At 35.7% G+C, this 23260-nt stretch overlaps 1 protein-coding gene and 1 non-coding gene across 3 annotated transcripts; both read left to right on the top strand.

Annotated features, from left to right (window-relative positions):
* Position 1: 1 nt before the first annotated feature.
* LOC135685428 (5'-nucleotidase domain-containing protein 1) lies at positions 2-23253 on the top strand. 2 transcript variants are annotated; one of them, XM_065201366.2, is made up of 14 exons: positions 2-134; positions 443-537; positions 2405-2476; positions 4308-4417; positions 4853-4935; positions 5387-5468; positions 6202-6376; positions 7544-7596; positions 12059-12103; positions 13459-13577; positions 14232-14354; positions 15080-15127; positions 17296-17476; positions 23076-23253. In XM_065201366.2, exons 1-14 carry the CDS (start codon positions 3-5, stop codon positions 23099-23101), a joined length of 1344 nt encoding a protein of 447 aa, XP_065057438.2. In that variant the 5' UTR covers position 2; the 3' UTR covers positions 23102-23253. The 2 variants fall into 2 exon arrangements, with proteins under 2 accessions (XP_065057438.2, XP_065057437.2); XM_065201365.2 differs by lacking the exon at positions 23076-23253 and adding an exon at positions 18567-19777.
* On the top strand, positions 12827-12899 carry Trnav-uac (transfer RNA valine (anticodon UAC)). The gene has a single exon. It is a non-coding gene; the product is annotated as a tRNA-Val (tRNA).
* Positions 23254-23260: the final 7 nt, after the last annotated feature.

Here is a 23260-nt window from a genome sequence, read left to right as displayed (position 1 = left end):
AAATGGCGGCGAAAGTGGAACCACAAGAGAATGGAAGTGGGAGTGAAAATTCTTTTTGTCTAGAAGATTATGATTGCTTTGGATTTGATATGGATCACACAGTTGTGCAATATCATTTAGAGGCAGTTTTCAAGGTATCAAATATTAACAATTTTACTGATTTCTGTAAATTTTTAGAATTGCTAATGAAAGAAACGTTTCGTTCTGGCAATTGTTTCGGCCTCATTTGGTTCCCATTGCAGGTAAAGCCAATGTTTCAATGGGCATGGCCCATTGATCATTCTCTTTTCAGATTTAAAGTTTCAATACATTTTGCAAGCTTCCTGTGTAGTTTATATGAAAACAACTTTAGTAAAAGTGGATATGAATAGGATTCAGTTCATGCACATTTTTTTCACGTTAATAATATTCTTGAATTAAGAATTTTGATCCATAATCTTAGCTAATATATGGAAGTTTTGCACAATACCTCATTGAGAAGAAAGGTTATGATAAGCATCTGCTGGATGAGAAGTACTCAAGACTTGAAGACTTCAGGTAAACAGACAAACATTTGATATTATTCATACCAATATATGTCTAGAATCAAAGATACATTTCCCCTTTTCTTACAACAAAACAACAATATAACCACAATAATGTCATCAAAAGTTTTGTTGAAGTTTTGACGTGGTGCCAGCCCCCAGACTGGAACTTTGTTTCTTGCGCGGGCAAGTTCAGGCGCCTGACTGCATGACTGCACGCCTGAAATCAGGCACTTTTAAGAAATTTGTCTTGTTATTAATGTGAAATGTATTAAAATAGAGACTTTGTGCGGTCAAAATGCAAAAGTGCATGGATGGAAAATTTGAGTGCACGGGCAGTATATCACGGGCGTGTGACAAAGTTTTCAGTCTGGTGCCAGCTCGGAGTGCAGTAAGAGTAACAAAACTACTGACAACTAAAGCAGTCAGCAGTATTAAAAAATAATAACCGCGACCATAGGCAATAATCATTGTTTAGACATTGGTTGAATACCCAATGACTAATTGTGAAATGTTCATGAAAGTTGCAGATACCCATTGACATGGAACAAGAAATGCCAGTCAGGGATGCTTGTATATTCCAAGGGGCTCTAAGAAGTCTCTTAAACAATATGGAGCAAGGACTTGGAACTATTTGCCTAATTCATTAAGGCAATGTGACAATATTCCTCCTTTTAAAAATAAATGTAAAAATTATTTAATGGAGAAACTAAAGTCAGACTCTTTTAATGAGTAGTGATGGATTTTGATATAGCATTTTTAACTAACATTATATGTTTATAATTCATTATTTGAATATTGTACTAGGCTTTTACTATTATTTTTTCTTTTAGTGGTTTAATTTAGATTATTTGTACTTCTAATTTGTGAACCAAACTGAAAACCAGTTTTCAAACTTAGTTTGTAATTCACATTAAAGGCTATTATACATTTTGAGAGAGAAATCATTTATTAATGATAGGTTTTGTTGGTTTTTGAGCTGGGTTTAAAAGATGGAGAAGAAATTTGTGCAATAGCATTTCAGTGAACAATTGCAAACACATAAGATTATAACAGACATTTTTATCGCCGAATATTAAGAGGAACATTTTATGTTGTGAACAAGATTTTCATTGTCTATCACTAATATAGTAAAAGTAGCGGATTTGCCAATTATGCGATAAAAAGTAGCAGATTTGTGAATTTTGCTACCCCCCTCCCTATACCCCTTTCTTTAGATTTATATAGATTCTGGCAACATTTCATTTCATGAAAAATGGCCCATCATTATCTTTTATGCATTATCTTAATGGATTATTGACATCTGGCCAGTAGGTGCTTAAAATAGCTGCCATGATTGATAACCGAGGGCCCTCAAGGGGCACGGGCTCACACACAAAAACTGCCATTACAACCAGATGAGTGCCAAAGCATCAATGACTCTACTAATGATTCATTATTGAAGCTGATGAGAACTGCTCATGACATGGCAGACATTTTTCTGTACTTGTAGTGTCGTTTTTTGCTGATATATTAAATAAGTTCTGTTTATATTTGTATAAAAATTTACTATTAAGTAGCTATGCTTAGAATTCAGTGAAGTTAATTTCATCAAAGTTATTGCTGTTATCATTGCAATAAATTTTTGCGAAAAATGTCACATGCCCCCACACGCCTGGTTGTTTTCATTCGCGGGGTGGTTAGCATGCCTGCTATATTTTTCCTGTCTATGTTAAATTTTATGGTCAAAGGTTGGCTATGTATTTTGGTTGTATACTTGGATGGTTACATGCTAAGTATGTGTGTAATCTTTTTAGAATTAACTTGGGTCCCTCTCAATATGGTATTAAACTCTTGAGAAACTTCTTCTCCTTATCTATATTTTTTTCATTCTCTTTCAGTCTCAGAGGACTTACATTTGAGATAAAGACTGGTAATTTTGTCAAGCTGCGTCAAGATGGTTACATTATAAGGTGCATTATAATGACAAATTTTTGTATTTTTGTGAAAATCTGCAGTATGTGCTAGGCTTAAGACTTTCCAAAGTTTGGATTGTATGAAATTATTTTTTGGAAAAACACGTTTAGATGGGGTATTTATTCATTTTTGGATGGATGTTTCGATTGTTGGTTTCCTTTACCTGGAAATCAGATTGCGAGAGAAATCACTTGCCTGGGTTGCCAGATGTTTGGATTGGTTGGCAGCCAAATATTTGACAGTTGACAGCCAAATCTGGCCAGCTAGATAGAATATGCAAAAAGCTACATTTTGGCTAATTCTGTGGAGTAATAGTGACATCAAAATTGGCTTTGTTCCAAAAACTCCCACTTGTCTTGTTTTTCAATTGTCAGTTTTCTTTACTATGTTTAGTGCATTGTTTGCAATTTTAAGATTGCTTGAATAAAATGTTGAATATTGGTTGTGCAAAAATTGTTTTTTCATTTGTATTTTTGTTGCTTTCAACAATTTTGGCAAGGAAATTTGGCACCATAGAAGTTTCGCACATGTCAGCATGTGGTCAATAATTCAAAACCCTAAACAGCGATGTAAATAAAGGATAGTGCCTATATGCAGTAGTGCCAAAATTGGGCCAAGTTTTGCTTTTTTGGCCAAATCATTAATTGACGACCAAGGGTTTTGAAAAGCAGGCATTTACACCCACTCGCATGGGTTATTTCTTACAAAAAGGCCTGAGGTGACAACAGGGCTACCAAGGTTGTAACCAGCTGTATATCAAATCAGTCAAAAATTAATGACAGCAAAAGAATCAAGTATACATACATGCCATACTTTATTTCTGTTAACAATTTTAGCTGGATATGCTCCATGGTAGAATGGAAGTAAAATGAATCAAACAATTGATTTATTTTTATTGTTTATCCAGCCTGTAATGCTAGAAATGGTTTAAGGGAAGAGATGCCCAGTTTATCCATAACTTCCATTAATTTGTAAAATTCTGGGAACACTAATGCAGTTTTACTCTTAGGTTATGATCTAAACACACTCCTAATCATATGTATGGTCAGGTGTGAGGATAGGAAAATGCCTTCTTTTAAAAAATTTAGATTTTTTGGCAAAAATCTAGAAAACATTTTATCTTTTCATAAATTTGAATACAACACAACACATTAAAACTGCTATAAAACAGAAGATAAACTTTAACGTTTAATCAAAATCGTGTTTCATAAATCACGCTAATTGATGATTTTACTGCATGTCTCTACGAAGGCATTTCAAGCACCAGACCTAATTCAAATAGAACAATGGAAGATCTTTTTATCTTTCCACTTAAAATGTAACATCTACATGAAAAATAAACAGCCATGTTTTTTCAACAAAATCAAAAGTTTTCCAACAACATGGCAGTTCAGCTTTAGAAAGGGTTTTGTGCCCTGTTTGATCCTCCCTTTATTTATGCCACTGCGTATAGTTTGGAATTATTGACCTCACGCTGACAGGTGCGAAGCTGCAGTAGTGCCAAATTTCCCTGCCATTTCAAAGCCAGATCAAACAGGCCATTACAAAATGTTTCTTCACCTTAGTGCTGTCAAACATTATAACAGCAACTTGTTTTGGATTATTGGCAGAGTTCTGCTGTTGTTCCATTTAGCAGTTTAATTTGGATAACTTTTTTTCATATATCTCATGCGTTGATACTTTAGCAATTATTCTGGCTGAAGTTAAAGTTTATTTATTTATTTGATATCATTGTTATTTATCTCACTGTTTTGGTCTTACTGTTTCTATCTGGCCATCTCTTACTTCTTTCTGTACACATAAATGTAGTTGGCTTGATCATTTTAGGGCATGTCATGGCATGACTGTCATGAGTGATTCTGAAATTGAAGCATGTTATGGTAAAGAGAGAATCTGGAAATATTTTAAAGATCTAAAGTCAAAAGTGCACCATGGAGGTAGGTCTCAAATCACACAAAGCCTGGACAAATGTAGTTAAGGTTCACTACACATAATTATTTTTTAATGCACAAATATTGGTAAAAATTTGTGATCATATTGCATCCAAACTTAGACAATAGAAATTTAATGTAATCAAATCAATTAGTTCAAATTCAGAACCAAGTTTAAAACAAGCCTAAGGAAATCTATGATAAATATGCTTGCATAACTAAATGGCATCGATCTTACAAAGAAAGCTTTAAAAGTGACTTTTATATTATGGTTCCTTTAGCCTTCCTAGTAAATGCCTGCTACAGCATCAACTTTAGATTTACCCTTTATTGCAATACCACAATATAGTCAAATGTTTTGATCTGTAATCAAAGTATAAACTGTAATCTCTAATTATATTTTTCACCAGACTGCTTAATATCTCTATCCCTTTCTTTCAGTGTACTATAAGTGCTTTGAGAATTTTTTTGATATGCCAATTGGAGTATTGTGTGCAAGAATTGTAGATATTATTGATGAAACAGTAAGTATACAGCAGTAGTAGATTGCACTTACAAGAGGAATCCATAATTCTTTAATTATTGTCAATAAGTCTTTTCAATTATCACTGAGGAGTATGGGCTAGAAAAACAGGTTTTCCTCTAGGCAGCAATGTTATACAACAAAACGTTTTGTAAACCTAGCAAATATACTTGGCAGTAAGATTTAAAGTGGTGTTTTTGTTGAAAAAGATTTTTGGTTGCTGTAAATTGTGATATCAGTACTAATGTTTTATCTATGTTTTAAGCCTAATTTGGTTTTGGTACTATCTTATCAATCAATTTTTTCTGCGGTTTTTCGCAATGCTATATCTATTGAGAATTTTTTTATTATTAAGGTATCTTTATATTTTAAACTATGTTCTGAATCAAGTTTTGCCATCGACCTCCCTGTACTTAAGGCCTTTGTTGAGAGATGTTTGTTGTTCCTTCTAGCAAGGACGACCTCAAACATACACTTTCTGGCCTGACATATTTGACGCTCTTATGAACAGCTTTGGGCCTAAGTGCTTTTCTGGTAAGTTTATCTGTCTATGTGCTTGCATGCTGACACATTCTTTGCGTTTACTTTGAGAAAAAGAGAACCTTTAAGTTGATTTTGTCTCTGTCTTAAAACTGTATCAGCCAATATCGTATTATCTTCTAGCTCAAAATTCTTCACTAAGCTGTTTGAAAATATTTACCACAGCTATGAGTTGCTTCTATGAAGTATGCATATAGTAGATGGTTTTTATTAGCTAATTAGCTATTTTTGATCACTTAGTGCAAAGAATACAACAACATTGCCTTTTGCACTTTCTGTGTTATGCTTCAACTTTGTAAGTTAAGCATTCTTTCTTAAAATGTGAAAATGACTTAATATCTGACAAACGCAAAGCATTCATGTCCCTCGTCCCCCTATCTCCTATTTAAGGAAATTTCGAAATGTCAAGGGGTCGAATAAACAAGACCTTTTGTTAACTTTTCAGATTTTTTGAAAACATGTCGCTCCTTATGCGATACCCCGTTTGATAAAAATTTTGAAATTTTAAGTGTCCTTGCAGTCACTTTTAAGCAATACATTCTTCTAAGAAAATTTCTGCTCCAAGCTCGTTTTCACCCCATCTCCAACCACCCTACCCTCTGTTCGTCCCTTCCTCAGAACAGTGTCTCAAGAGTGTATCTCACTGCTGTAGACTGCGTCTCTTTGTTCGTCTTCATTTAAATACTTGTAGCCTCAAACACGTATTCATTATTTCTTTCAATTGCAGAGCATCGAGGGTACTTTTTCTCGGCAATTAAAGAAAATGCAAAAAAGTATATCAAAAAATGTCCGGATGACGTCATCAGATGGTTCAAAGACCTTAGAAAAGCAGGAAAAGTTTTATTTCTAGTGACACAGTCTTACATAGAATATACACGATTTCTCATGGAATGGGCACTAGGGTATGTATTGAACTACTTAGTTAAACAAGATTGAATGTACACGGTTGCCGTATTTGTAAAGATCCTACTGCATATGAATTCGTATATATGGAGGAACCGTTATACTAAAGCTCTCAATTAGGTAGCTTTTTTTGTGTTCAACTTTTTCAACCAACAGTGAAACGAAAAGAGAGAGGGGCAGATAAGAAAAGGAAATATGAAAAGAATTAGGAGTGGAAGAAAATGAAATATAAAGATAGAAGAATATACAGTGATTTTATATTTCTGGCCTTTAGATTTAGAATGATGGCCCTTAGATTTAGAATGAATGAATGAATGAATGAATGAATGAATGAATGAATGAATGAATGAATGAATGAATGAATGAATGAATGAATGAATGAATGAATGAATGCATGAATGAATGAATGAATGAATGAATGAATGAATGAATGAATGAATGAATGAATGAATGAATGAATGAATGAATGAATGAAGATATGAGCAAAGAATGACGAGTAAGTAAATGAAAAGAATAAGTAAATAAATGAATCATGCCTACTTCGGTCAGTTTTTCTAAACGTTATTGGATGCTCCCGACAGAAAAGCTCTCAGCCCATTCATAAACCCCCCAAAAACTTAATTGACTGATAAGAACAACATCAAAAACAACATTACCTGTTCGCAATGTAGACAAACATAAAAGAAAGTACAGGCATCCTTTTGGGGCCTGATAGTTTGGTAATATAGGCTGGCCTGAATTTATGTTTCTGATTGAACGATGTTGTTAACATAGTCAACAGTACCCTGTAAAGTTGATTGATTCCTTGACGATTGATAGCTAGTTTGACAATAGACAACGATAAAGTTTCTTTTGTGATGCTTTGTTGTTAAAGGTTTAATGCCTAACTGAAAACACATGGACAGAAGAGAAGCAAGTGATTTGGAAATTCACAGCATCACTTTTTGATCTCCTGATCTTTTTCAAATTCCCACTAACAACATTGCATATTTTTATCGAATTTTTATTTAACTTTTTGCCAGCTAAGTAGAATTATCCGTATCACTGCTTAGCCCTGAACACATTCTGTGGTCGTTTTATTGTTCAAAAGTACAATTTTATTTACGCAGTTTATTAGGCTAAACTGTGTTTATTTTGATAACTTGTGAATCTTTTTCCTCTCTCAGCAAAGACTGGCTGGATTTATTTGATTTAGTGGTGACAGATGCCAAGAAACCAGGTATTTCAAATTGAGTTATGTATGGCTAATTGCAAAGAGCTTTTCATGAAATCTCCTCAATGCAGTTTACTACAAATAGTGGTTTTAAGAATTTTGCCGCCGACTATAATTGCGACATTTTTCGGATTATTAGTAGAGCCGGATCGTCGTTCAAGCTAGCAGTTTTGGAATCTATCTTTATAAGCATGAAAAGTCCGCTATTGTGTGGACAGAAGGAGTTCGTTTTTACCCTAGGACTCCATTTGTAACATTTTCAATAGGCAAGCGGTACTGATTGGTCAACCTCAACAGTCATGTGCTCGTGTTTCTGATTGGCCTATTTCGATCCACAACTGGGTATATATATTTCCTAGCGTAGAGTTTTCGGTCTATGTTCTGACGTTTTATACCCTGAAGAATATCAGACAAAAAGCTGCAGTACACTCTGATGTTTGCTTTTTCAAAGCCATTATTGCAAAAATATATGTCTGATTGGCATGGTCAAAGCTTAAATCTCCATGGACACGATACGCAGGCTATGATATGTAAAATTTAGCATGGCAGCATGAATCATAAACCTAAATCATAATTGCAAATACAGTTTTAGAGCCAACGCAACTCGACACTGCTGGACTCTTTGAAACAAGAAATTCGAATATCTTGCTATAAAATTTACAACTCCTGCATAAGGCTGCTGTATGCACCCATCTTCTTCTACCTACAAACTTTTTACTCGCCTTCTGTTGTGTGTAATAAACACAATTGCAGAAGTTGGAGCAACGCAATGATAATAAGGCCACCGTCTGTTTTCCTTTGTTTAGATAAACTCATGAATTTTCAAAATATTCTCATCAACATAGGTTTCAAAACTTTGATTGGCTGAGAGTTCTGATTACATTCAAATTCTCCATACCATTTTCACCAATCAGTGTTCAAGAATTTGACAGAAAACGTTTCATCTACCATTCACACACAAGTCTTCAACAATTCACTATTATCTTGCAAAGTTTGAACTCTGCTTGTTTAGTAGATTTGTTAATCAAAAATTTTATATTGATAGTATGGTCTGAATATGGAGAGTAAGGCACCATCGTAAACAGCCGGTTTGGAATTATAATGGAAGTTTTCTGTGCCGATCGAACGAACCGAATCATGTTAAAGGCATTGAGTCATGATAAAATGGATTGGATATACCTTAAGTGCCAAAATCCGCTTAGTCATGATTTTCATGACCTTAAACTGGTCACATGAACTCACCTCGTACTGATTGACAAAACAACTTTCATCAATAGCAAATACCATCTGAAACAGCAGCGATCACGCCGAAACCAAATGACCCCCTAAAGAGAAGGCATATTTACCATGACTCAATGCCGTTAAAAAAGTTGTCTAGTTGATTTTCGGAGAAGAAGTTTCAGCGTTTCTTAAACGTGGCAATTTCCATTATTTGTACTTTGTTTTGAAAGGTCATTTTCCGACAGTCTATTCCAAATTCCTATAAGGCTGATAATAGCTATCATATGAATGGTTCCTTCATAAATACGAATGAATAGATACATTTAAACATTTCTTTTTTATTCTAAATTCTACATTTCTGTGGAAATTTTTTTCAAACATAATCCATTCGTGTGAATTGCTTGAACAAAGCTGTGAAAGTGTTTATTATCTTAAAAACTCTGTCGTCATTTTCAAGCGGACTTTATCAAAATTGTTTACATATAAGAGCCGAATTTTCGACGCACTGAAGGATTTTTTTGCTAAATATTTGTGGTTTAATTCTCTGCCTTTTCATGTCTTTCTTTTCCTTTGCTGTTTGTTTAAGAAGATTATACGATCTTTTATCTCTTCTTGTTGTTTGGAAATTCAAATGCTGTGGAAATAACTGCCCTTTGCGTACTTGCCCGACTATTTCTTTGAACGAGTTTCTCGCTGTTAAAATAGGTACAAACGAAATCGAAGTCAAATCTGTTGCCAGTTTAGACCTTCCTAGTTATTAAGAAGAATTTGAATAAACAAGCAGAAAATAATACTCTTGAAATAAGCCAGGCTGGACGGAAACCACAAATTATTAGCGATTACACACTCACGTCCCTTGAAAAATATGTCATGAACGATCTTTAAATTATATCTCCTCGAAACTTTGCCAATAATTTTCTAATGAAGCTAATGAAAATAGAGAGGATGTGAAAGTCTGTGACTTCAACATCGCTTTCCCTGGGTCCACTGCTTTCCTATTTGGAGGCAAAAACTCAATTTACCTTAGAGGTTACGCTATGGGCCTGTGTGGAGTCTTGAGACTTCCAAGTTTACTGCACACTGTATGAAAGAAAAATATAGTCTACCACTGTACAGAAATTAATGAAAGGTAATGGTACTTGACAGAAATTAAGAAAAGGTCCACTGATTTCTATCATTACTTTGAACACCCCACTCCCACTACATTTTTGTAACGATTAGCTTTAAAAGAAAACCATTCAAAATTTTTCTGCGAATAGATATCCGGTTCCTAATGAATGCTGTCCGCAATCATCTGAGCTTTTTACGCGGGGAATTTTTCATAAGGATCAAGAAAGCAGTTGTAACATCCAAGGCACAAATACTTTAAACAACGATTCTTTTGGGCGTTAACAGTGCCTGAACCCGCCAAAGAGTCCGAAGCGAAAGCAATCTGGGTATATTGAGTGAAAAACAAAATGGTTGAAAAGGACGCTCTCTTGTTGAGTTAGGGATTAATTATAAGTTTGTAAATTGGACGCTACAGAAGATAATCTTTATTCATTAAATGCAGTTGTCTTGCAGAATTTTGATCAATCTTAATCAGATAAGTGAGCCAGATCGCTTAATTGCCATTTTGAGTCATGTGATCAAATGTTAGTATCTATCATGTTTGCTTTTCCAAAGGCCGAAATCAGTGCGTTTAATAAAATAATTGTTTTGACAGGAGTTAGGCCAAACTTGACTAAGATATGTATGCAAGAGCATCTGGTTTTCTATTATGTTCTTTGTCTTGCAATGTAAACGAGCAGGAGAAATGGAGGAATCTCTTTATGGAAAAGACGAAACACGGCTGCTCAAAACTCTCAATAACTGAGAAGATGTCATGCAAAGAATTTTATATCTTATTGCAGAAATTCAAATAATATTTACCTTAGATTTAAACAGTTTATCCCAAAACAAAGAGTTTTGCAACGCCAATCTGTATTTGAAATTTTGCCAACCCTCCATGTTGCAAGGTTCATTAATCCTGTAGACTCGTAGTTTGATTAAGAGGAAAATTATTTTCTTCAATTAATTTTTACCTTAAATTATTGAAGCAACCATAAGTTTTGAATTATACTACTTTAACAAGGACGCATGCTACATATATATTGTTGTGACGCGCTCATTTTTTGATAACTGCATTGCATTGAATGAAAACATAATTTTTAATTACTTTTCTTTACCTCTGTTTCGTTATAAAAGTATTGAAAAATTGGGTAAATGTGCGTTTATACCCTCGAAAGTGGGAATAGAATGGTTGTATTTATACCAGAAGTGAACTTTTTACATCAATCCAAGTCTAGGTTGATGTGCTGTATAGAAAGTTCGCAGAATAGAGAAACTTAAAGTTTGATAAATATGTATATAATATTTATTAAACTCTATAATGACGACATGTTTCGGATAATTGGCAGAGCCCGGTCGTTCTTCCATCTAGCAGTTTTTGAGTCAATCTACATAAAAACGAAAAAGCCGCCATTGTGTAGACAAAAGGAGTTCGTTTTCTCTCTTGGACTCCATTGGTAATTTTTCTTTAGGCTCGCGGCACAGATTGGTCAACTATACCGGTCTTGTGCTTGCGTTTTTCTGATTGGCCTATTTCGATCCACAACTGGGTATATATTTTTCAAACGTGTTTTTTCGGAACCTATTCTGACGTTTTATGCTCTGAGGAGTGTCAGACGAAAAAGCTTTAAGTATGTTGTAAAATGTTTGCTTTTTTCAAAGCCATTTTCAAATTCTGTACCGCAAAAAATTGTTCAAGTATATAATAATTTTTCTACGGAGACCCGACATTCTTTCAGATACATTACGAGCTTACCTTTTCATGTTAGAGACATTTTATTCATCAAGATCGCACGACAATTAATAGTTTAATAAAGGTAACAATTTTGCTTATGGCCCCTCCACAAGTGCAAGATGCGGTCCCTGTTAATTCATGCATTTTGCACAGTTGCATTTATTTAGGGTTGTGAGGTAGGCCTTAACCTCATTTTTGACATATGTAGTTATTTCAAAGCAATAACAATACCGCAGCCCATGTTACTCGGGTACCATTTCCTGGTATTCATATGCACTAGTCGAGAGCAAGGGCTTCAAATACAAAATGAAGCAGGACCTAATGTTGCTGCAATCAACGAACAGAGCTCTGGCGCTCTACGATGTCTTAAGTAAACTTTCTTGGATCAATAAGATTTTTTTACTTTTCTTTCTCTGCTTTCAGATTTCTTCTTCGCAAAGCCAGAAGAAAGACCGTTCAAGATTGCAGGTTTGTCATACTTGGTCTTTTTACTTGCTCAATGTTACCCTGTTCATTTGTATTTTTAATAGTGCCCACTTTGTTAATTTTAGTTTAATTTTTTATTGTCGTGCAAAAAGACTCATAAGAGAGTGTGTGAAGATAATTTTTTTTTTGTCTGTTAATACATACTTTTTCATTCTAATGGCTTTGTTGGAAGGTCTTTGATTGTTATTTTTCGATAAATCTCGGACATGAAAATGTAGTTATCATGCTTTCTCAAATCTTCATTCTTCACAAGAACATATCGTACATTTTTCATTTTGAAGGTGTATTACAAGTTTTGTAAAATCGAATATATCAGAACGTCGTAATACCGAAAATGGCGATTGTTAATCTAATATAAGGCTCTGATATTCTCAATAAGATGGCCCATACGGTGTGGGGTTTGAAAAACTTACATTTTTAATTGCCTTGTTTTCGTTACTTGACTTTCATAATAATCCCAAATTTTCCTAAAACAGTGTTACTCTACCAAGAATGGTTTGAAGCTTTCTAAACGTGCATCCGAAAGCGGAAGATTGCAAGAAGCTATTGCAAATCAAATTCATCCGCTAAATCGAATGAAGAGTGAGCTTCCTTATTCTCGAAATTTCGGGGCATTTTGGGTCTGAACTCGCTCCTCTATTCACGTGAACGTGAATCAGAGTTAGAATGAAGGAAGCTATTCTTGCCCACCATATTGTTTTTCACGGTCTCGTAGTGTAGTGGTTATCACGTTCGCTTTACACGCGAAAGGTCCCCGGTTCGAGCCCGGGCGAGACCACTTTTTTATGCCATTTATAACTGATAAACCCTGCAAATGATAACCATCTAAAAGAAACAGTTCTTTGCATACATTTATTTTCCACCTCGACATTTATCCATTTGAAATAACAAAGAAATGAAATCTAGAAAGATGTAACCTTTATATTTATCATTGTATACAGTAGATTTTTTGATAAAATCAATTAAAGTTCAATCATTGCCAAAAGTACTTTGACACCCAGCAGTGTGCGTTGTTTTTATATTTTTCAATTCTTTTCCCAAATACTTCCACACCCCTCCCCCCAAAACAATGTTGTTAATTTAGAGAATTATGTATCATGCAAGTCGCAGAAGAAACACCTTCCTAATCCCCTAAAAATTTTTTTGTAGTAAACCAACATTGTTCAAAGGAGGGGTGGGGGGGGTAGCTGAATTTGCGGGGCTATTGCAGTCTCGGACCTCTCAGCGTGTTGTTCTATACAGAAGGATAGGGTTAAGGTAAAGACCAGTGTCCAAGAGGTGCGAAACTGCATTAGCACCAGCACTGTTATATTTCAATGTTCTTCTCATAAATCTAGATGGTGAAAACGAAGGCACTATTTGCAAAAGCCTAGAGAGACATCACTGCTACAGCCAGGGGACAGCAATATCGCTTGAAAACACTGTTAAGAGATTATTAAACAAAGACAATTTGAAAGTATGTGTTACTCTCCTTTTCACTACTTTTTGAAACAGTTGTCTGATAAAGTGCATGTTACAATATAACATTTTGAGACATGCCGTTGGAACCTGTAATAGTTTAGACAAGTTCTTACCCTGGGTACCAGAGCCACATAAATTCGAGTGCGGAAACAGAAGATAGAAGTCGAGAGAAATTCGAGAGCGGAGGAGCGTCTATCCACTTCTCCTTCTCAGCTAGCCGCTCCTCCGCCTCTCTGCTTGGCATTCTGTCTACGCGCTCGAAATTTTGTGTCTCTAGTACCCAGGGGCCAGGATAACAAGTTCTTTACTTTGCTACGTATCGTAAGTCAACCATATTTGTTATCATTTTCAGACAAAACTAGCAAGCTCTTTTATGTTTGCCTTTTAACTTTTAAATCTAATTTGCCGAATCCAAGTGTTTTTCAGGATACGGGTCTTTATAGATAAACGTGTCTTAAATGGGGATAATTTATTGATACTTTTTCAAGAGGCGATGAATTGATTTTTAACGCCATTTTTATTTTCTATTAGACTTTAGTTTGATTTTCGTGTACGTTGCTCATTTAAGTTAAGGGAATCTGATGAAATCATTTTGATAGCAATAGGGGTTTTGCCAACCTTTTTCATTTAAGATTTATATATTCCACAGATTGTATTTTTTGGCGATAGCCCAAAATCCGACATGTATCCGCCATTCAAGTACCGGGGTTGGGATACTGTTGGTATTCTTGAGGAGATGGAGGCCGAAGAAGTGCATTTTCAGAAGCATTCAGTGAGTGCCCTTTTCTTTATCCAAACGAAGCGTCTTTATTTGCTTGAAATATCGACTTATCCTCTAACTTCATTCTTAAACCGAAGTTTACAAATTCTGCACACTATGAGATAACCTAACGAAATAAGTTAACAAATTTTTAGTTGATAACGAATTCAACTTTAGATTGAGTAGCATACAGCTTGCTTGCGCAGTCAGTTTAGTGTTGGATCCAGGGGCGGACACTTGGTCAAATATTGGGGGGAGGGGGGGTGAGCAAGCCTATTGTTTTAATAAGATGATGTCACATTTCCCATTGTTTTGGAACAAAGGACCATTGTCCTCTAAAGTATTGGTAAGCCGGTCGCCCCCTCCCCCCCCTCGTTGCTCACGTTGCTCAATTTTCCAATATTACTTGATAGAGGCGATAAAAAATGTTCGATATTTCTGTGTGTGTTGAGAGTTGATCAGTGAAATATTGAATACTTTTAGCCACTTGCCACTGAGCAACTGGAAACGCTACTCAACAAAGTTGAGATCAATTTGAGAACTGCTCAGTCAACAACAGTTCAATAAGTTTGATCAAGGCTTAGAACTTGGGTAGAACTCACCCAGTAGCTTATGTTACTTTGATGTATTTTTGCATGCTAAGCTCTATAAGTTCATTTGATGAAATAAAATAAAGCTGATTTATCCAATTTGTTCATTTAACAACGAATGATTTTAATGTTTCTTTCTAAATTTAGAGTTGTTATCAAGCCGAAATTCCTGCAAAGAGACAAAAAGTCACCATGGTATGTTTTGAAAGTGTTTGAATCAGAATTAGTTTAGACCCGCAGTTGTTTGCTAAGAACAGTGACCATTGGTGCTACTAAGCTCCACTTTTTACGGTTTCCTACGCTAATAAGAAGATTATAGTCAGACTTTATTTTCGTACTACCAGTAGCCAAGTAACTATGTTGGTTTTCATTTTGTTCAAATCAAGATCAAGCGAGCACTCTTTTGCCCATCAGAATAATACATTAATTGTCTCAAAGTGAGAATATTTTTAGTAGCAACACACCTGTAGCAACCTACAAGGAAAACAAGATTGGGTCGACTTAGAGAAATTTCTTTTTATGACTGATTTAAAGGGCTCAGATCCAGTTGACTGTGTATGTGTTTAATAGCGTTATGTAAAAAAAATAGCAACCATTGTGGAGTAAGCGAAAACCTTTTGGGCAAAAGTTGCTGTCCATCGTGCGGAGGTGTCCTTTGTAGGGAGGTGTCCGTTGAAAAGAGGTGTCCGGTGTAAAGAGGTGTCCGTCGTGTGGAGTCCGTTGAAGGGTCCGTTAAAGGGAGGTGTCCGTTGAAGGGAGGTATCGGGTGTAAGGTTTCCGTTGTAGCGAGGTGTCGATTGTGGAGAAGTGTCCGTCGTGGGGAGGTGTCCGTTAAAGGAAGGTGTCCGTTGAAGGGAGGTATCAGGTGTAAGGTGTCCGTTGTAGCGAGGTGTCAATTGTGGAGAAGTGTCCGTTGTAGGGTGGTGTATAGAGGTGTTCGTCGAAGGGAGTTGTTGTTGTTGGGAGGTGTCCTTTAAAGGGAGGTGCTTGCTGTTTGGGAATGTTCATTGTAAGAAGGTTTCCGTTGAAAGGAGGTATCAGTTATAGGGAGGTGTTGCTGTCTAGAGGTTACAATGTATTGATGATAAGAAATTTAGAACGATGTTTTGACATGGCTTTTTCGTAGCGTTTTAGATTTATCTGTCCTTTGTTTTGAGATTTCCTTCTTACCCAAATTTTCAGCGGCAGACAACATATATACTGGAGACACCATACAGCGAAATCTAGTCTGGATGGGAAAGCCGATATTCTTCTGTTTTTACCGACTTTCTTCATGATCGTCAGCCATGCGTCCAGTTAACTTAGGCTCGTGTTACACGACGTCGGATTGGTTTACGCTTCAGATTGCCGGTTCTTTAGGTTTGACCACCAGCCGCTGCAGCGATCGGGCTTAGGCCAGAAGCGACGCTGGGCCTTGATTTTTCTCTTTTACTGATGCTATAGCTATACAAGCAGCTATTTGTTTCTTTAACAATTTTCTTCCTGCCAGATAGTTGTGAGCAATGAACTCAAATAACATGCTGTTCTGCTGAAATAAAGTGGTGAAACCCGCAAGAAAAATTTTGATTAACAATTTGATGTCAGCCATGTTTATGCTGGGTATTTTTTTCTTCAAAAAGCGCGCACATTTTACACAGAGGCAACGTGATCTGGAACGAGGTTTCGGAGTGAAAATCAATTCAGATTCAGTGTTTACACGAGAAGGAATGCGAAGCGAAGTACTTCGGATTGATTTTCACTTCACCTCCAAAGCAGAGTGATTTTCACTCCGGTTACGCCTACCGAAGTACTTCGGATTGCCTCAGCGTCGTGTAGCTGAAACCCCTATCTTAAGTGAAAAGCTATCCGAAGTGAACCCAATCCGACGTCGTGTAACTCGGGCCTTATACTCGTCGAAATTAAACAGCTGGCTACTGCACAAGAACTCTAGAACAAATTGTGGCAATACCGTTATTGCATATTGTCAGATCTAAGAGCCATACTCAAAATCTAACCACTTATGTGATGGCAGCTCAAAGTTGCCTCCATCAATCACAGGAAGGCTTAAAGACTCAGTGGTGGTAGCTTTTATTTTGTTGCTAATATTTAGAGGGCTTAGCAATTAATAAGCTTTCTACGGCTGTTTACTCCGCAATGTGTCTGCGTTTGCTTCTTTGAACAAAAAAATCATTTGTTCACGGCTAAGCTCCTGCGTTGCGGCATTATCTTCGTTATTAAGAGAAATTCACGTTTCAAATATTACTTGGCAGAATTGTCCAAACAGCAAAAACTTTTTCGTGTAATTGCAGACAGATTCGCGCTTGCCTCTTGTTTACTTAATTTTCAGCATCATCCTGCTAAGCAAGCATCACTTTGTGTTCTAGCATTTAGCAAAGGAAGAAAAGATTATCGTAGCTTCTAAACAATGGGGATCTTTCTTTCGAGACGACAAACAAGATGAAAACGATGCTTCAAATTGTCACGAGGCTATTGTAAATACCTTCTGGGCAGATGTCATCCGAAGCCATTGCAAGTTAGCGATACCTCTCTTAGACTACATAACAGGTTTGTTTACTTGGTTTTTTATTGATGATTATGTTTACCTTTGCCTACAACGATAATGCTTACAGGCTCTGATTGACAACATGTCTGGGAAAGCAGAGTTGAGATCAAAATTTTACAAGCAATCCCTTGATAGTAAACTCGAAGACGTGGGCCTCTGCGTGGGCTATTTCCTTGTTAATTCATGAGTAGGCGTCAGCTCTGATTTTGTAGATATAATTTGACCCGCAAATCTGTGATTTATCTTACGGCATATCACATGTCCCACACTAGAATGCTTGAATATTTTTGTAAGGTTTTACGTGTAGGAATCGCTTTGTGTACAACAGTTGATTGCAAACAATAATTAGACGCGAAATGTGCTTGTCAATCTTCAAATTGTAGTACATCTTTAAAGCTAAGAAGGTATTATAAACCAGTCCTTCCAACTGATTTTTCCAAACTATTTTCTATTGGTTTGCCAACCTACAGTTAAGTTTTCCTTTTTGGAGCCCCGTTCCATTAACGGCTTGTCCTCTTTTAAGTCTTTAGTATCAATGTTATGTTTGTTGGAAGATCTCTTTGCTTTGTGATTGACAGCGCCCTGTCTGGAATCCCCGTCTTGATCCTTGATCATGCATTCCAGGCAGAGTTTGTGGACGGGAACGTCTTTGATGTTCTTTTGGTCTTTGTTTGCCTTCTTTAAGTGTTTGGCTAGCGACGATTGTGCCTTTTTTCTGTACTTTTCAAGTGTTTGAAACCTGGTGTTTCAAAGGGTTCTTGTTGTATTCCATATCACTGCTCCATTAACTGTTTTAGTTTGTTGTTGTTAATATTTGTTAATTTTGTTGTTGTCTTCGAAACTTTTTTCTGCTTTTTTTCCAACCCTTTTTACGCTAGTTTTTTCAAGATACAAGTATATGTTGCAGGCCAATATTCAGATTTGTCCGCTTTTTCCAATAATTTCTTTTCTAACTCAAGTTTACTAGTCTTATTCTATAAAAAACCATTTTCATATGTTAGGAATAATGCTTATAATTCTGGAAAGAACTCAAGTTGAAAATCACCTATTGAAAAAATTAAAATTTAATGCCTTTTTACTTTTGATTTTTAGATCTTCCGCTTGACTATAAGTTCCAGAGCTTCTCGAAAACAAAGTTAGGGTTTTATCCTAGCCCTCCAAGCACCGTGGTTCACGAACATTAATTTCTGCACCTTTTATAAACATAGTCGGTCATGGAATTACGCTGATATTTCGTTCCTCTTATATAAGTAATTCCAAAGAATGGAATATATAATTTTAAAATCATCAATGTTTTATTATCTGTAATTTAGAAACTTAGCTAGATTTTGAGTGTGAGCAAAGCTACATTATCATATTATCTTAACAGATTGTTTAAGAAGCAATTTGTAAATGTTCATTGTCTGGGGCTTAAATATATTTTTAAAATACTGTAGAAACGATGAAGAAAAATCGAGACTATAAGATGTGATGTTCTTGTGATGAATTATTTCAGCTCAGTTCGAGCTGCCATATTATGAATCCTAGTCCATTATTTATTTGATTTGTTTTGAAACGTTAACGTATGCTAACGTTTCGCCTTTAAGAAATACTGTCCCATTGTTTTCATGCTGCTCTGAAGGAATTGTGTGTTTTGCCTTCATTTTTATTCCTTTCTTTTTCACACACCTACAACGAAAGCACGATTTCTAGCTGCTTCTGTCCTTTCTCCCTGTTTTCTTTCATGTAATCGGTCCATGGAAAGAATTCTTTAAACTTGGTTCTCCTATGGATTCATTTTGTTAGAAAGAAAATAATTCAATAAAATTTAATTTGGATTACGCAATAATATCCTGTAATCTGCTTAGTATTTGACATCATGTGACAAAATGAAATCGTTGTTTTTCGACCTTGCCTGTAGTGCATTCATGGAAAGGCACTGATGCCGAAGAAGAGGATTAAACCTAGGGATCTTGGTTCTTAGCAGCAAGAGAAAATGACCTTATTAATGTCAACTTGGTTCTTGTTCAAAAGAAACGGGAACAAAACTCATTATTGTAGCACATCAAATCATAAGTCGCCCAGAAAGGCATGTAATAACACCTCGTTGCTAAGTTTGTTACTTTGATTTAAACCATTATGCGAAACCTGAATAGCCTATGTTTTTTATATTTATGAATAAATTGCTTTGATTAACCCAGATTGGCAAATGTTCAAATATCATAGAATCAACTGTTTCGTTGTTTATCTCAAGCATTTAACAATCATTTTTTAGTTGAAAATTTTTCCCCTTCCTAGATCTAAGATATCTTTTTTCATGATCATTGGTCAGGTTTTTTGTCAGAGAACTTTTATTTCCTGCGATTTAAACAGTCCAATCTTATCTAGAAGTCAAGCCTGCCAGTGTAATTCTTTTGTTTTGGCAACTAAATCTCGAACAAAGTCTTTTCAACTTCTTTCGACGCAAAACAGGTGCTTCTATTATTCAATTTAACTTGTTACTTTTATCCTGTTTCGTATCTCATCTTCTCAACTATTTCATTTCCCTGCAAACTATCTTATCAACTCTTTCTTTAAAGGAAGACATTTGAGAATGTTTGCTAATTCAATCTTCATATTTTGACAGACGCCATCTTCAATCATTTGTCTGTCATTTAAAGATTCGTATCATCAGCAATGCGCCTCGCACTCACGTCCGCCTCACACACACATCTCACCAAAGGTTACGCGTGATTGTGAAGTTCGGCTGAATATTCGAAAGAAAACATGGCTGTTTCGTAATTGTTGTATCGGTCATTTGTATCTGTCCTCCTTTATCACTATTGAGATAGACTTCATCTTAATTAGACCTCCTTCCCTGATGGCCCCTGCAACACGACCATACCAAGTCAAGTTTCCCAGACCTACGCAGAGGACTTGATCGCTCCAAGCCTGTTAACCTTATCATGTTTTGCCTGAAGAAAATAACGAGCTACGCAAGTTTGTCGAAACAGATGAACTGAAAACCTCTGTTTCACTGCAACCCTTTTTGCAGCTTTAAGGCCTGACGGAGCTGAAATAGCCCGTGGAGGCGGTAAATTGACGTCATGTCCACCCATAAGTGTCCCTCAAATTTCGCCTTGATAACAGTTCTGCGCCTCAAGCAAGATTTGCTCTTGAAGTAATTCTCAGTTCAAAACGTTAAAATAAAAAATAACCTTACTAGAAAATAACCGAATTGCAAACACAACATCTTGCAGTCAGTTTTTTCTCTTGCTACTTAATATCTGAAATTTATTTTGGATTGTATCACACAGTCATCGTTTCTTCTATTAGTTACCAAAAGTAGAGGCTTTGTCAAGGGCGCCTTGGGTAATAAAAAGATTTAACAAAAATAGTAGAATGAACCGTGTTGATACTCATTTACAATCAGGCAATTAATGAGAATTAAGAAAACCAAGTCTAGGTTGGTTTGGGAGTTATTTCCTGTTGAACTATTTGGACCACACGGATGATGCACACGAAAAAGAGGTTCTGGAACGATTTTCCGCTTTTAGTTGGGTTAGAGTATTTAATGATGCAAATCCGAACACAAACAGTGATAAAGCAATTCAAATTGATTTTATAATGTGGGCGTATATCTTGTTAAGCCTGCTAAATTTAACTTGCAAATCCAGATAAAGCAATTTTTGTGTAATTGACCACCAACTGCAAATGGGAAACACTTTAAAATTGGAAGGTGACCCCCGTATGCCCATACATAGGGGACATGCCTGCTAGAGAGGACCTAGCATGATGAGGTAACGTTGCCAGTATCTTTTGCACGCTTCCCTTTGCTGCTGGGGGGTATGGGGTGAGTCGGTGGCAGCGCCAGCCACTAGTCTGTTGGGGACAGAACAAAAACGTCTAAGCCACGCCCCTCTCACTGTCAGAAGACGCCCTTTTAGCAAAAGGGAACGCCCATTTTACACAGCAGGAAACGCCTATGACTAACTTTCGCTTATGTAACGGCAGTTTTAAAATCATAGATTCACATTACGAAGATAAGGTTGCCAAAAATGAGCCCTCCCCTTACATTTTCTTATCAAATTTAGAGAATATTCAAAGTAGATCCCTAGTCCCTCCACCCATTTCCATTTCAGAGCAGGGTTACTAACCTAACATTTTCTTATTACTTGTTGTTATTTTTTTCTTTATTTATTCATTTATTTGTTTAGTCGTTTATTTGATTATTTATTTCTATATTTATTCATTTATTTATTTGTCATGGGTGGAACCTAGAGGTCAACTAGCAGCCTTCATTACCGCAGCCAAGCTCTCACACCATTTTGGCACTGAGCCTTGTTTGAAGAAGCAAGTAACGGAATCATTTGGATTCAGGATTTATATTGAATTTCAAATTTTTTCAACCTCTAGCAAACATCTAAATGTTGGGTGCATAATGCCACTTACAGAAAATTTCGATAATTTTGCACCTTTCCTCCGAAGGCCTACCCATAATGAAGGACACTTTAAGATTTTCCCCACTATGTCAACAATTTCTCGATAAAGCTGTTTATCATGTACCTTTATTTTTTGAATATGAACAAAGATTTCAAAAATATAACAATAGCTGTTTGCAAACTTTGATAAATAAAATAACTTTTCATACAAGATTCTGAGAGCCTGCAGAAAAGCTATTTGAAACAAGTATTACATTGCACTTACCAGAAATTCTGTCTTTCATGCAGAACTTCCTACCAATTGGCGACTACCCTCCTTTATTGTACCTTATGTCGTGTTTTCTAATACAATAGCTAGTAGAGACATGATCAGTTTGTTTACAGTCACTTCTTATAATAAACGTGCTCTAAATAAGCAACAACTGATTTTGAAATTTGAAAAATTTACTTTCATTTAAGCCCATACTTGTCATATATTAAGTATACAATCATTAGAGAGTAGAAATCATTAGAGAGCAGGAACTTTGCGTTTTATTGTACTTTACTGAAGACGACTTTAGCTGGAGTCAAAATTTTTATTGTTTAGTCGTCAATTGAAATCTCGTTTAGTCGTCAACTGAAATAAAGAATAGAAGAAATTTTAAAATACTTTTAACAAGATGTCTCCATTTGTCGCTGTACTAATTATCATTAAGGTGCGATTTTCAAAATCAGAGTACTAGCATTTCGAGCCCCTAACAATATTCCATGACTTAATTTTATACTATAACTTATAAACAATTCTCACAACAAAGCATTGTTTACCATTAAATTTTTCATCGCATTGTGTAGATAAGGAAGAACTATGCACGAGTTATTTTTATATAGTTGAAACAGATACCCCGATAATCCATTTAATTTTATCTTTATGATAACGTTTTGTTCTTCTTGCTTTGTGGCTAAAGATACCAAGATTGTTTGAGAAATTTTGCAAGAAGATGTAATGTAATGATTGGAATGCGCACAAATAAGTATTCTCTTCTCTTATAGAGTAATTCTTTTTTTTTTTTAATTTGAGGAGTGTTACATTCAATAATCTGTACTGTAATTTTACCATTGCGTTCTAATAGTAATCTTCAAATTGTTTGTTTTGTATTTTGTTACGTCAAGTTAAAACTAAATCTCGAATTATTATATGTTTCCGGTTAATTTTTATTTTTAGGTGATCCCATAACTGAAGAATTTTAGTGAATATCGAAAAAACCCGCTATCAAATTGAGGTTGCAAAGGACAAAGACTCCTTTGTGATCCAATTGTTTGCGAATTAATAAAGTCTATCACTGATCAGAACATAGTACCCAAAAGACAACAAAAGACAACAAGCCAGTGTTATTATTCAGCTGGGAT

The sequence above is a fragment of the Rhopilema esculentum genome, chromosome 15 (genome assembly GCF_057945365.1).
Source record: "Rhopilema esculentum isolate cy_ngs chromosome 15, ASM5794536v1, whole genome shotgun sequence".
In the NCBI taxonomy this organism is placed as follows: Eukaryota; Metazoa; Cnidaria; class Scyphozoa; order Rhizostomeae; family Rhizostomatidae; genus Rhopilema; species Rhopilema esculentum.
The sequence above is the reverse complement of the archived record's forward strand: the minus strand, read 5'-3'. Positions and strand labels throughout refer to the sequence as shown.

Coding starts and splice junctions, on each gene's coding strand:
- LOC135685428 (XM_065201365.2), top strand. CDS start 3: ATGGCGGCGAAAGTGGAACCACAAGAGAATGGAAGTGGGAGTGAAAAT. Junction 538..2,404: donor TCAAGACTTGAAGACTTCAG/GTAAACAGACAA, acceptor ATTCTCTTTCAG/TCTCAGAGGACTTACATTTG. Junction 12,104..13,458: donor AAGACCGTTCAAGATTGCAG/GTTTGTCATACT, acceptor TCATAAATCTAG/ATGGTGAAAACGAAGGCACT.